Source organism: Tachypleus tridentatus, chromosome 8 (assembly GCF_004210375.1).
Source record: "Tachypleus tridentatus isolate NWPU-2018 chromosome 8, ASM421037v1, whole genome shotgun sequence".
NCBI classification, from domain to species: Eukaryota; Metazoa; Arthropoda; class Merostomata; order Xiphosura; family Limulidae; genus Tachypleus; species Tachypleus tridentatus.
The window spans coordinates 94,018,878-94,035,085 of record NC_134832.1 but is presented as its reverse complement, the minus strand read 5'-3'; the positions used below and the strand labels follow the sequence as shown (position 1 = coordinate 94,035,085).

Genomic DNA, 16,208 nt, shown 5'->3' with positions numbered 1-16,208 from the left:
TAGCAGTGTAAGACTAGAGGGAAGGCAGCTAGTCATCACCACTCACCGCCAACTCTTGGGCTACTCTTTTACCAACGAATAGTTGGATTGACCGTCACATTATAACGCCCCCACGGCTGGGAGGGCGAGCATGTTTAGCGCGAGTCGGGCGCGAACCCGCGACCCTCAGATTACGAAGCGCACGCCTTAACGCGAACTTTAAAAACACTATTACGGACACGTAATAATATGCGAAGCAAGTTAGTATCCATAAGGGCAATATATTAAACAACTTTACACTGTTTTAGTACCATCAATGTAGTTGCTTTTTGTAAGTCTTAACTGGATCCTTAAAATATACGTATCAAATTGTAACACAAAACACACTGGTGTTCTTAATTGTGTAATAATTACAGCAACTGATTCGAAATCAAAATATATTTATACCGTAAAGTCCGAATTAAATAAACAATTTTAATTACAGGTAATAATCAATCTCTTTACAGTTCTTCAAAGACACCACTGTACTCACGCAAGGCTCAAACAACGCATGTTTCTTAACGTTTTGTTATAATAATAATAACGAGTACTACTGGTTACAGTGTAATCTCTGTGGGGTTTTGAATTCATTTTCCTTTACCACATAGTAACTTTAATTAAGTATGTTAATAATATCATGACATTTCGCCGAATTCATTATTCACCATTATGAAAGGCCTAATGTCATTCCTTCGCTTCGCTGAGCCAAGCCGTGCTGAAGAGTCTTGAATAATAGATGAAACTGCAGTTTACAGCATACAAATAAAACATTATGTCCCAATGTCAAATTCTCTCTTCAATTTCACCTCTGGTGAAAAGGAAAAGAAGTCTTAAACATGTACATACAAAATGTGAACTGAAATTCGGTATTGTTAAGAAGCTATTTTTAACCACTCTTAGCTTAAGATATGAAATATTCATAGAGTTTCATGTCTGAAAAGTATAATAACACAGAATGACATTTAAAGATCACATATTGTTCTAGGTGAAACAGCGTGGATCAGTTTTCAGCATCAATCTTCATTACTTCTCACACGAGCAGAACAAAGGTAATTAGAATGCTGGTAATGTATGAATTTTAGTGTATTGACAGACCTCAACACCAGAGGGAGAGAGAGAGAAGAAATGAAATAACCTAGTATTTCCCGAGCTTAAAATGATTTAAAAATAATATTTCTATAGTTATGTGGTAAGTGGGAACAATGGGAGATTATACTATTTAATATTATTTGAATAGATGCATTAATAAACGTAAAATAGCTCATAAAACTTAGGTGTCTGGTATAAAATGAAAGTAAAACTTAACGCAGAGGTAATTAACCAAACGAATTCATTGTTTCAGAGGTAAACTTCTCAGTGGATAGCGCGTTATTTCCAGTAGCATAAGGGAGAATTTTTTAGAGCTTATTTCAACTGTTTCTAAAATATTTATATATGATAAACAACATTTTATACCTATTTAAACGCTTTATGTTTAATATATATGGGTAAGGAAACGTACTTTATCAAGCACCCCAATTAACTAAACACCATCACCTTTATCAAGTATCCCATCCAACTAAATACCATTGTCTCCTGATGAGAAAGCAGTAAATTTATGGACTTGCAATGTTAAAATTCGGGGTTCGATTCCCCATGGTGGACACAGCAGATTACATAGAGTGCGGTTAAAAACATCAAGCCGTCATGAATCAGTTTCAAGTTATAATTTCTAACTAATTCCGAAATATTTGGGCACTCATTCCTCTACTGCATTGGAAACAAAATAAAAATGAAAGTTGATAATGCATATATGCAGTTATTTGTGTGATTCATCTCCTGGCCCGGCATGGCCAAGCGTGTTAAGTCGTGCGACTCGTAATCTGAGGATCGCGGGTTCGCATCCCGGTCGCGCCAAACATGCTCGCCCTTTCAGCCGTGGGGGCGTTATAATGTGACGGTCAATCCCACTATTCGTTGGTAAAAGAGTAGCCCAAGAGTTGGCGGTGGGTGGTGATGACTAGTTGCCTTCCCTCTAGTCTTACACTGCTAAATTAGGGACGGATAGCACAGATAGCCCTCGAGTGGCTCTGTGCAAAATTCCAAAAACAAACAGTCATCCATTTATGAATGCAGGCATTAAAAACACAACTTTAGATCAGTTCAATAGTTTAAGGAAAATAGAAAAAAATTATTTTAATACTAGTTCTGGATTACTCAATTACGTAATTTATGGCATAGTAATGCAAGATCAAATACCAAATAGAAATTCTAGAAGCGCACACAAAAATATATAATTTAATAAAGATATTCCACATTCGTTAAGTAATTATTTGTTACTGTGTGTGTTTTTCTTATAGCAAAGCCACATTGGGCTATCTGCTGAGCCCACTAAGGTGAATCGAACTCCTGATTTTAGCGTTGTAAATCCGTAGACTTACCGCTGTAGTAGCGGGGGGCGTTATTGGTTACGTATCACAATTTATCTCTGATAAGCCTCCAATTTATTATGTTACGTATTACGATTTTAACTAGCTGTAAATTTTAGTTTTAATTTAAAAATTAATTGAATATTGATATGTATCAAATTTATGATAGTTGCCAACAAGACTGATACACACATTTTTTCTTAACACAATTATATTTTAATATACAAAGAACAATACAATTTATAATAGTTATTACAAATAAACGATTTACAAATAAAAGGTTTACAAACTTATAAACAATACTGAGTCTTCTATGTGGTCCTGAACAGAATGTTTTATCGACCTTTATGATCAGCGAATTAATTTCAAGTACAGATATCGGTACAGTTCACTTAACGGGTAAATTATCTTTTTCCGCTCACACGTGTTTTTTTTTCACAGACAAAGATACGTAATGTTCTCATAGAAATATTAGCATAAGTTAATTCACTGAAGTTAAATGGTTTGTAATGTTCGAAATCCATAAACGTTCCTTGTGAAGTACCTGTAGTTTCCCGTTTATTACTGTTATAGCTTCTAATGTTTATAGTATACTAAATGTAGTAAACCAAAAATATTGTACTGTCTCTTTGTGTCAATTTATAAACTTTAAGGTGAGGTTCTCGAAAGTTCAGTTGACAAAATACTGATATTTACATATACACATAGTACATTGTTTATTCTTACACTCAAGAATCGTCTACAAACTTAGGAGGGATTTTCGCAATACACATTTAACAATAAATTACAGGCATTTCTAAATATACATTAAACTATAACATATATAGATATTAAAATGAATATATACTATTAAACCCGTTACATGTTTTATACGGAATATGAACAATTTTGTATATTTGTATTTTCATATTTTTTTTGTATATGTGAAAGATGAGTATTGTTTCATAATGTGACACATTTCTTTCATTTACGATGTTGTATAAACCTTTAGTATTTAGGAATAAGCTCTCAGACTTTTTATATGATAAATGAACATTAAAATTGCGCATGTTATTTTTAATTATTATAAAGCTTAGATACAGTTTATAGTTTACATAGAGAAGAAAGCTGCCAACCGTCGTTAAAAGCAAGCTGGTGGAAAGTGAGAATTCCTAATTCCCAAAATAATATTATTAAGCGATTTTATTATTTTAATGAAATATATATAAATCGACGAAATTATTGAAGTCTTTTTTTAAACAATACATTATTACAATAATATATAAAAATGTAACATTTATATCTAATTAAAAATATAAATATCCATGGATAATACGACTTTTCAACAAGAATGAGAAACACTTGGGATTCAGATATAAACATACCTAATTATGCATTATTTGTGAGAAAAGGAAATTAAGAAGTATTAACGGTCATAAGAATTTTTTTCCCGATTTTTTGAAATAACAAATGAGACCGAGCGTCAGTTTATAACTAAACAGCAAAACGTACAGGTTTTGAACTTTGAATTGATAGACAGCCAGTAAAACAGACACTTGACCACATTCATAGATATGAAGAAAATCAGAATTACGGCTCAAGTATTGACGTCATTTCCCGTTTTAGTTTTCTGAATCTGCAGCACAAACTTACCGTTGAGCCACTAGAGGGCTAAGCATGACTATCATTTGTATCTTACAAAGTTATATCACAGTTTTGTAGATAATTTAGCTATTGGTTCAATAAATATAAGATATCGTATATTATAATCATTTGATAAATAATTGAAATTGCCGCTACTTGGTTAATGTCCAAAATTAAAATATTTAGGAACACAAAAGCAACTACACGTTTCACAAATACCTGAGCCCGAGAGAGAAAACAAGACTTGTGCCCAAAAAAACTGGGATCAAAGTCAATGAATGAGCTGATTAAATGATTTGAAAATAGATTTAAGCTATAAATTTTTGTTAGCGCAAAGTTATTATTCTTTAGTCATTATTTAGTTATCACGATAAAGTCAGAATGTAGCTGTACTATTGCAATAAAAACATATCAAATACACAATGGTAAATATATCTACCCGCATAATTAGTTAAAACTCTTTTCAAATATTGTAAGAGCTTTGGTTTCCTTAGCTTATCTTGACCTATTGGTTTGTTTAGTTTTGTGTTTCGCGCAAAGCTACTCGAGGACTATCTGTGTTAGCCGTCCCTTACTTAAGTAGACAAGATTACCCAGGGAATCGAGAAAATAAAAGAGTCTAATTTTATTGTGTCGTGTTCTGAAGACGAAAGAGCGAAACGACGCATGTTTTCTCTTTCGAAAAGACAATACAGCCACCAGTTAAGAAAGTTTTCATTTTATAACACTATAACTGACTTATGGATTTAGTTACTGCAGTAATGGAAGCTGGCACTCTACCAGAACTTAACATGAAAATATACGATTTCCTGAAAAATATAATGTAAGTTTAATCTATTCTTTTACTTTGCTCAAGAGTGTGTGTGTAAAGGAACATTCTTGAAGGAACAATTAGTTCATTATCGTACATTAAAATTTTTTTAATTATAACAATTAAAAACTATCATATTGTAACGAAACAAAACAACATGGAAGCTACCTTATTTTGTAATAAAAAAATCATATAAAACACAACAATGCATTGAAGAGAATTTTTTTTTTTTTACTTTTCAAACGATGGCTTTTCTACAAGAATATTTATTGCTTATGCAATTAAAGTATCAAACAAGAGAAACAGAGAGTGTTCTTGCAACGCAACATCTATACATCCTGACGTTATCGACGTATTATTCAATAAAGATGTCACGCTCTTCAGAATGTAACTTCATCAAACGTTTCATTCAACATAACTAGTACAAGAAGGGGTTGGGCTACACGGGAAACATTGCAAAAAATTATTACAATTTTCTAAATGGTGTAAAAATTCACGAAGTATTTACCTCATTACAACATTTGAAAATACGACAGGATTAATGGTTTTCATAAATCTATGGACATTCTATAACAATTTCTTAATATTACGATAGTGTACGACATTTCTTCTAATAAGTCAAATGTTATTACAATTTTCCAAATGGTGTGAAAATTCATAAAGAATTTACCTCATTACAACATTTGATTTATTACAAGAAATGTTATACACTATCATAATATTAAGAAATTCTTATAGAATGTATATATATTTGTGAAAACCATTAATTCTATCATATTTACAGATTCATCGAGTTCGCTCCGAGTAGTGTTTGAAATCCATAAGATAATAAGAGGATTTGGTAGAATGAAACAGTGCGTAAATCAACTCTTCATTTCACTCAGTTTGAGTGACAATAAAGAAACTGGAAACAAGTTAGTAAGCAACTGTAATTTTTATTTACGACACAGATATGACTTGCAACAACTATAAATATACTTTTATTAAATGAAGATATAATTCTAAGCAACTGAAGGCTAAGTGATAAAGTTCTATTCTTTTATAAATTATAGTCAAGGTTTATTCAAAGTTGTAAAAGTTTAGATTTTAATCTTACTTCTTTTTTCGTTTAATCTAAAATTTATCTGTTATCTGTCTGAATGAAGGCGATTCAGATTCTGAATTTAAAGTAGTAAGAGAAGACTTTCTCATAAACTAAACAGAGACCAGGCTGCTCAGTATACACACGTGACTCGAGATCACTCTTGCTTCAGCGTAAAGGCAAACTGTGTCCTTTGAACATCATCCGACTCACCAACAGAAAAGGCTCTTGTCTATTTTGGTACATAACAAGTAAAATTATAGCTATCTTTTCTGTGAGAGAGTAGGTTCGATAAACTAGTTGAGTGATCTTATTCCTTGAGTAATTAAGTTGAGGAGAACTCAGTTTTCCTTTGAACGGCTTTTATATGGGTAGCTAAACGTGCTCATTGCACAAAAAGTTTGAAAAGCTCGGGATATTAATTAAGGAGAATTAAATGTATGATATGCCTGTACATTTCAATTCTAAAATGGAAAGATAATGTTCTTATCTAAAAATTCAAAGAGAAACATTTTTAAATATATTGATAACGCTACGACACGGTTTGCTTTAGAGCAAAGCGACATTAGATTAATTTTTGTATCATTGCGGGGAATCGAAACCAGGATTTTAAAATTGTAAATCTGTAAACTTATCACTAACTCACTAGAGGACATACAATGCAGCTATTGTTAGATGTTAGGGTTTCCCACGCAACAAAATAAACCTTAACCATATAAGTAACACTGCGTTGTATTTTTATAATTACATTATGCTAACACTAAGATTCTAAAGTTATATACTTATAATACATTACTATAATTTTATTGCCCTAAACATGACTCAGTAAGTTAATGTTACTATATACATAGGCAATCCTGTCCTATTCTGTCATAGCGATGCATACATAGTTTCTGTGGCCGAGTGTGGCGTAGTAGTTAGCGTGTTAAATCCTATATACGAAAAGTCTATGATTCGTGTCTTGTTGTTGTATAACTGCTGGCCGGACTTGGAGACTTGTAGGTACGTTATAAGTTTGTTTGTTTGTTTGTTTTGAATTTCGCAGAAAGCTACTCTAGGGCTATCTGTGCTAGCCGTCCCTAATTTAGCAGTGTAAGACTAGAGGGAAGACAGATAGTCATCACCAACCACCGCCAACTCTTGGGCTACTCTTTTACCAACGAATAGTGGGATTGACCGTCACATTATAACGCCCCACGGCTGAAAGGGCGAGCATGTTTGGCGCGACCGGGATGACGTGCGTTATAAGAGCGACAGCCTAATTTCACTATTCAATTACAATAGCTCGAGAGCTGTCGGTGATTGATGTTGAGCAAATACATCCCTCAGTCTGTGAGCTCGAAATTAGAGATGACTAAAGTAGATAGTTTCTTGTAGCTTTGCGCAAATATTCAAAACGAATAAATGATTATTTCCAACTTGTTATCGTTTCTACCTTCAGCTATGTAAAAGGCAACCTGATTAAGTAACGTGTACATTATAACAAAGAAAACCGTTTTGAGACATAAGTCTACAGTCGTTTTATTTATCATTTCCAGTAATGTACATTGCTGTCTGTACTAGTAAAATTGCTACTCAGCTTTGACGATAATTACGATACAATAACAGATCAACGAAAAAATAACGAATTAAACGTTTGTGGTATCATATAATTAACTGACTTTTTGTTTATTTTCACATAATATTTTTGCTGTTTCTGATGAGAAGACTATTAAAAATGTGAATAATATATTACGTGGAAATGGCAGAGACGTGTTGGCCACTGCGTATGTAAAATTATTCATGACCAATTTTAATTATTAAAATAACAAGGACGTCATTCGATATGCTTTATGCAAATTGATTATATTACAACATTGTAAAGACTGCATTAAAGTAAGTACACATATGCTTTCTCTATTTGTATGCGTGTTATTAAGGCATTTTTATAATTTGCGTTACAAGAAGATAGCGTTCCAGTTAGGGTTAGCGTGCTCTGAATGATTCCAGTAGGCTTGAAGCATTTAGCATATTCATATTTTGTTTTGCCCTTTAACTAAGCGAAACTATAAAAACTTTCTTGTGTAATTAAGTATTGAAATAACTTAAGAAAAAGTTGGCTGTAGCAAGTTACTTCATAAATAAACAAATAAACTTAATTGGCATTGGCTTATAAAACCTTGGTTATTTTTCGGGACCTGGTCTACTAAAAAGAATAGCGAAACGGATTGTTGAAACATAGATATCTATGTTTGTTTGACAACAGAGCATTTTTATCTTCTACCTTTTTGGAATTCGTAATCAGGATTAATAATTGCACCCATTTTGAGAGATTACACTCTAGTAAATGTATAAAGGTTGAATTCCTTATATCAGAACAATTTGAAGCCTTGCCACGTTATTTTCCATGTCGTTGCATCTGCTAATGTTCTGCGTGACGACTGTTTCTCTTGGTGATAAGCACAGAGCGTAATTTTTATTGTAAAAAGCTAGAGCCTAAGAGTGCCACGTTTGAAGCTCACTATTCCACCTCACAAACTTTCCATAATCTACCAAAACGTAGAAAAAAGGCAGTTTTCCAGCGCCGTTTTCAACAGTTGGATAACACAGAAATCAATAGGTTATGTTTTCATATGAAATAGCATTAATAAATATTCCATTCTCTATTTTTATGAGACATGCGACAGATGAATGGAAGGTATGACTGACAGATTTATCTTGGTAAAATCATACCTTTCTGGCCTAGTTTTGGAGGTTCTTCCAGATTATATTGCTCAATATTGCTCGGGATGCGCAAACAGTGTTTGCTAGTGACCTTTGTGTTCTTACTTGTTACAAAACACCTTACTTTGCTGACCACCTTTGGAGTACTTGTGATAGAAAAGAAGTGTTTGAAAGAACTGTAAGTAGGTTTTTAACATTAACATGAATGTATGAAAACACTTTTAATAGCTTAAGTTTTGAACTTTAGTTCATCTTCATGACCACAAGCCTCATAAAAAATTACTCTTTGCAGGCTAAGTCATGAAAGTTTTCTCACATTTTCCATAAATTGGATAACCCTTACAGATGAGTGTGGTACTTAAGATGATATTTTCCAGCTGTCTAGACAGCATATTGAGACTTTCGCTAGTAATATTTAATATATAACTTTTTTAAAGATACGCATCAAATATATAATTACTTTGATGATTCAGGGTCTCAGTGGACATAGAAAATCACTACATAGTTAAACGGTAATAGGTTCGTTTCCTATTATACTCTTTGGCACATCAAAAATACATTTATATCGCTTGTTTTTCCGGTTAATAGTCATTACGGACACCTAACTCAGATTACTAATTAGTTATTTATTCATTATATATTAATTAATTTTTATTCTATATTTCGGCTGATAACTACAAATAAGCATTACACGTCCAGACAGGAGCTATGATTCCGCCGTAAATTTTATTGTTAAAAACGTCGGCGTGCTATATATATTTGTCTGGGCTTTAACGTCCCTGGGCCTTAAAACTAACTCTTTTAATGGTAGCATAAGAATTATCTTAGGTGGATATGGAGGCTTCTTTTATCTTTCATTTTCTTTTGTATGATCCATGCCCCATTATTTTAGTGTTGTTACGTTAAATTATAATACTCTTTCCTGACATTAAAGACTATCGCATATGAGTATTTATTACGGTCTTGGGCCCGACGTGGCCAGATGGTTAAGGCACTGACTCGTAATCTGAGGGTCGCGGGTTCGAATCCCCGTCACACCAAACATGCTTGCCCTTTCAGCCGTGGGGGCGTTATAATGTGACGGTCAATCCCACTATTCGTTGGTAAAAAGTAGACGCCCAAGAGTTGGCGGTGGGTGATGATGACTAGTTGCCTTCTCTCTAGTCTTACACTGCTAAATTAGGGACGGCTAGGACAGATAACCCTCGAGTAACTTTGCACGAAATTCAATTCAAACCAAACTACAGTCTTGTTTTCCTATTATACTTCCAATTCTGATTTTTCTTGGTCTTTTGGTTTCTCTAATGTATGCAGTCTATATTTACAAAACCTGTTAAAGATGTTATTGTTCTCCTTTAGGATTCCGTATGATTTAGCGTGTAATAATTGTGTGAGGTTAAGATTTCACCCTTGTTAGTCGACTTGGAAGAATGATGGTTTAAATTTGGACTGTGATCCATCATAAAAGTTATTGGTTTTTAGAGGGTCAAGATCACAGCAAGGTCTCGAAAATCCAAATAATCTCTACCTGTTACCATGGGGCTGATTTTTCATACTATTTTTGATCAATAACTCTGTCAAAAATAATCGGATTTTGATGAATCTTGATGGATATCTGTAGAATATTATTCATCATTGTCCCCCTTAAAATGATCCCGTCCGTTGAAAACGACAAATGTATGGACACATTTTCATATTTTTAGAGAGCTGAATATGATCATCGTATATTTTTATAGAACCTGTGACATAGGGTATTATGGATAAGTTTCAGTAACTTTCTTTCTGTTTATTCTGTGGCGCTTTTCTTCCTTTCCTTTCTTTTACCAAGTCGTCAGGGTATTCACTTTCAAAGAAGGTTATAATGATGTGTTATTTTCCCATTCTTCTCAGCATCTTCACTTTCATGAACGTTGTCTGGAGATTAGGCAGTCTTTGGCGCCTGTCTTTATTCTGTGCTGCTTTGATCTACTGTTAATCTACAGGTACTTACCGGTGACTGTGGATTTCGTGTGGAATATGAAAATCATTGCACGTATCAATGATATCTTTCTTTTTTTTCTGTTTCTATCGTGAATTAGTTTGCTGGATGTTACTTTGTCAGGAGATTCATTAATTCTACAATATTGTCTATAATGTGTGCCATATAATGAATGTCATACGAATTAATTTTTACTAACATGTGAGATACTGATCCAATCCACTGTGAATATGTTATACACAGTTATATAATGAATGTCATACGAATTAATTTTTACTAACATGTGAGATACTGATCCAATCCACTGTGAATATGTTATACACAGTTCTGTTATACACAGCATTGTACGAGTTACTTTGAAGTTAAATTACAGTGATTCCATTATCGTTCTACTAAAGTGGTTTTCTGATCGTGTTGATAGTGTAGGAATAAAACAGTAAAAATTCTCCGTTTATCAAACTGTGCAACTAGACTTGTTACTAGAATTATTTTTGTATAATACAAAGTAATAAAACACGAGACATTTTTGAGGTGAGACAACAAAAGTATTCGAGTCAACATAACAATTAGAGCAACATTCCAGGGTATAGATAATGTGGGTGATCAGAGGAAGTTAACAATATTAAAACCAATAACACAAAGATTCTACATTGCTTTGAATGTTCCAGCCATGAAGATGTTAACCACACCATCTTCTTTGTCGCAAGCTACAAAATAATTGTTTCGAAAATCGCAATGATCTAAGTTAGCAATGGTTTAATTATCAACTTACACTTTTAGAAGAAAGAAATGCCAGACACTGTTGATTCACAGTCGGTTTGAAAGTCTCACCTACTGCTTCTATGTTTGTTTGAAGTGAAACACAAAGCTACACAGTAGGCTATCTGTGCTCTGCCCACCACAGGTATCAAAAGCTAGTTTCTAGCATTGTAAGTCGGTGGACGTACCGATGTGCTGCTGGGGGGCTGCTGCTATGTTCATTTATTCTAACAGTGCACCTTATGTCATTATTTTAATAACAACTTATTTTCTACGTTAATAAACTGTTGCTATATGTGGATAGCTAACATTTAGTTATAAATATGGATGGCCAAGTGGTTAGGGCGCTTGATTCACAATCGGAGGGTCGCGGGTTTGAATCACCGTTCCACCAAACATGCTCGCTTTTTAGGCCATGGAGCCTTATATATAATGTTACGACCAATCTCACTATTCGTTGGTAAAAAAGTAGTCCAAGAGTTGGCGGTGGGCAGTGATGACTACCAGCCTTCCCTCTAGTCTTTTACTGTTAAATTAAGCACAACTAGAGCAGATAACCCTCGTGTAGCTTTTCGCGAAATTCAAACCAATAAATCTGATCACAAACATGATAAATATGAATCCAAAACTTATCTTGTCTAAATATTTTAGTATTTACGAACAAAACAATTTATAATGTTTCACTTTTATAACGTCGTTCTAACAGCATTTGAAAATAAATCGTTTTACAGTACTGCAGAAGAAATACGAAAATTGGAGATTTTTAAATATTAAAAAAGTGTAATTATATATATATTTCTTATTATTTAGGATACATTAATTAAATTGACCAACCTTAAAGTTCAGTAACTTACTATCCCCCTGAAAAATAGCAATAAAAAACGTTGTAATAATCCTACCTTAAAATTAACAACATGGTAACTATTCTCCTGGGCAGTAAATGTGTACAAACCCACATTCTATGTGTCTTAAAACTAGTTCTCTATGTTAAAACATTTATTCGTAAGAATGATGTAATCTCCTAGAAAATATAGTAATTTGTTACATTCAAGCTGAAGTGTCTGTGTTGCTGAAAGGCTCTGTATACATGTAATGGTTCAGGTAAACCCACACTATTGAAAGAGAATAATGAAAAAAAACAACAACAACAAATTATCTAACAGTAAAAAAAATACCAGGAGCATTTTCAGTTTTTTCCTTGGTGTGGCAAAATATCAAAACATAACCTGAAAGCCAGAGCACCTAAATCCATAGCTCTGGAAACACAGGATATGCAGCATCCACAACCAGCTATTTCTGTTGTAAAAAATACAACTGATGAAAAGTGGAAATGTTTCAGCACTGCTCAAAACGTATTAACAGATTATTATGTCACCACTGATAAAGTATATAATGTTAGTAGAATTAGGAATAAACATTTGGTAAATACTGTGGTAATAATATAACTCTTAAGGTGAGCTGTAACAAAATCTCTGTTTCTCTCTAACTTTAGAGTTACTTTAATGTCCACATCCTCAACCTACTTAATTGTTATATAAATACAGCACTTTATAAATTTTAGACCATGTATTTACATAGGGTATTAAATAAACTACAAGAACATTTTGAATAAGAATACAAATCTTAAAGCTTTGAAAGAAGACTCTAACGATTAGAAAAATTTACGAGTGTCACACAAAAAAGTTTGTTTTTTCCAAGGTAACATACCAGCAGTACAGAGACGGTTATCTTCGTCATAGCCGTCGGGGCAGTCCGGGGCTCCGTCACACAAGTACTGGATGGAAATACAGATCGTTTCGTCTCCTGGACACCGAAATGGTCGTGTGGGATGGCAACGGTCATTATCATCTAAAGTATTAAGTAACTAATGATCAGATAAAATCATACACGAACACGATACCATTTGTTAGAAAGATAAAATCATACATTTATACACCTACCAACATGTTTTGTTTCATTTATTTGTGGCACATCGTTGAGGTAGAAATTACCAATCGTGATACCAACAAACAAGACAGACCCAATTTACAAGAATAATTATTTACAAATTTATTAAATCACAGTAAGAATAATTTTACAGTGACAACATTTACACAATTATTAACCTAACAATAGTTACACAATCACAAAAATACTAAAAATTAACTGGCCTGGTCAGAATCAAGAATTTCTTAATACAATATGTCCAAGTTTTTTGTTTGTTTTTTCAACCTTCACACACAGTTCCAAGTTTTTTGAAAGCTCGAACGTAATGACATAACGGTAGTCGATCAGATTTCTGCAGAAGGTATTATCTTGACACTACCCTTAACGATAATTTATATACTATCATACAACTCCAGAAACTTCTAGATTGTAAAACTTCCGCACGTAAATGCCATCACATTCTCTCTGGAAAGCTCGATTTTATTTAAGTTCGCTGACCTCTAATCTGTATTCTAGAACATTCTAGCTACACAAGAGCTATTGGCGCTAGCCGTTCCTAATTTAGTAGTGTAAGAATAGAGGTAAGGCAGCTCGTCATCACCACCCACCGCCAACTATTGGGCTACTCCTTTACCAATGAATAGTGGGATTAACTTTAATATTATAGCGCCCCCATGGCTGAAAGAGAGAACATGTTTGGTGTGACGGGGATTCGAACTTGTGACACTCAAATTACAAGTCGAGTGCCTTAACCATCTGGCCATGCAGAAGTATGATTTTTCCTGTTATTTTTTATATCAGCATGCATTGGTCTGCACCAGTTTTTTCTTGTTAGTGAATCAGAAGAAGCTGGTCCCGACCAGTATTTTTTTGTTTTCTTTATATTATTGTATTAGAATGTATTAGCCTGCACTAGTTTTATTTTCATATTAGTTCATCAGAAGATATTGATCTGTATCAATATTAATTATTGTTTGCTAAATCAATTGAATTATTTCTAAAGGATCGAAAGAAAATACATGTATTAGGTTATTGGTTACTATATTTATGGAGTTTATGTGCCTTTTTTAATTCACTCATGGAAGCCTTAAACAGGTACATAATTTTCACAAGCGGGCCTTGATTACGAGATTGTACGAACTCCTTTGCTTTTCAGGAATATTGTTACGAAAGACCATCAAAACCAATAAAAGTAATGCACGTTACAACAACTGAAAGAAGAAATATTTTAAACATCTAATTTACACTGAGATTAGTTTGATCATCAAACGCAGTTGTCTATATATCTCACATTCGTATCAAATGAAAAACAAGGAATGTCATTTAGTGTCATTTTTATCTTCTCTTGTAACAATTCATAATAGATTTTAGTTGGTTAAATTTCTATAGTGTATGGAATGGGAAGTAGTATACAACACTTTTGATGTTAATAGGCGGAATTTACACATTAACTTTACACTGTTACTAGTCTTCTTTTACCTGAAGTCCAGAGTCGTAAAAAATTGAACTTTGCATCAGTATGAACATTTTGTATAACATTTAATCCTTTATATTTGTACAGTTTTGATTCAATGCCAATGGGAAATGTTTGAGGTTCTGAATCTAGCAAATGTAAATAAAATTCAATAATCATTCTTTGAAATACAGTGGTACCTCGGTTCTCGAACGACCCCCTTTCTCGAACAATTCGGTTTTTGAACATACTGTTTGAGAAAGAAATGTCTCGGTTGTCGAAGATAAGCTCGGTTCCCGAACCAAACTGTTGTGGTCCGAATCCCCGAAATAACCCGTCTGATGACCCGAACGACCCTTCGACCATTTTCGGCCCACGCCAAGCTTGCCCAAAACATTTTACCCGCACCTGTCGCTCAGTCCACACCCCCGCTAAAATCTGCTGTGAACGTTCTCGTTTTTCTTTTTGTTTTTTTCTAAGTATTCTGATTAAGTAAGCCACCATGGAGTCAAATAAGGATAATGAAAGCAGCGAACCAAAGAGAAAAGTTGTTAGAGCCACAATAGAGATGAAAAAAGATCTCATAACGAAGTATGAGAGTGGTGTTCGCGTGTCTAATCTTGCTACACAGTTTGGTATGGTGAAGTCTACAGTCTGCACTATACTGAAAAATAAAGGGGTCATCAGAGGAACTGATGTTGCAAAAGGAGTAACAGTGCTTACGAAACAAAGATCACAAACAATGGAAGAGGTACAAAAACTTGTTGATTTGGGTAAACGAAAAACAGTTAGCTGGTGATAGCATTTCTGAGACCATCATTTGTGAGAAAGCAAAGCAGTTGCATGCTGACCTTCTGAAAAACACCCCTGGAACGAGTGCTGATACAAGTGATGCCTTTAAGGATAGTAGGGGGTGGTTTGAAAAATTTAGGAAGAGAAGTAGCATACATAGTGTGGTGAGACATGGAGAGGGTGCCAGTTCTAACAAAGACGCTGCTGATAAATTTGTTAGGGAATTTAAGGACTCTGTAGAAGCTGAGGGTTTTATTCCCCAACAAGTGTTCAACTGTGATGAGACAGGCCTCTTTTGGAAGAAAATGCCAAAGAGGACCTACATCACCAAGGAGGAGAAGTTACTACTAGGACACAAGCCAATGAAGGACAGGTTAACTCTATTGTTATGCAGTAATGCAAGTGGGGACTTGAAACTTAAGCCTTTGCTTATGTACCATTCTGAGAATCCGAGGGTTTTTAAGAAAAATAATGTCATGAAAAGTAAACTAAATGTCATGTGGAGGGCTAATAGTAAGGCATGGGTAACCAGGCAATTTTTTATTTAGTTGGTTCATGAAGTGTTTGCCCCAAGAGTAAAGAATTACCTCACGGAAAAACAGTTGCCACTCAAGGCCCTTCTTCTGATGGACAATGCACCTGCTCACCCACCAGGC

General features: G+C 34.0%; 1 protein-coding gene across 1 annotated transcript in view; it reads right to left on the bottom strand.

Annotated features, from left to right (window-relative positions):
• Nucleotides 1-16,208, bottom strand: part of LOC143222966 (IDLSRF-like peptide) — a 41,241-nt gene that overhangs the window by 3,775 nt on the left and 21,258 nt on the right. Inside the window, exon 2 of the mRNA XM_076450212.1 lies at nucleotides 13,089-13,229. Coding sequence (XP_076306327.1) covers nucleotides 13,089-13,229 — 141 coding nt within the window. The remainder of the gene's footprint in view (nucleotides 1-13,088; nucleotides 13,230-16,208) is intronic.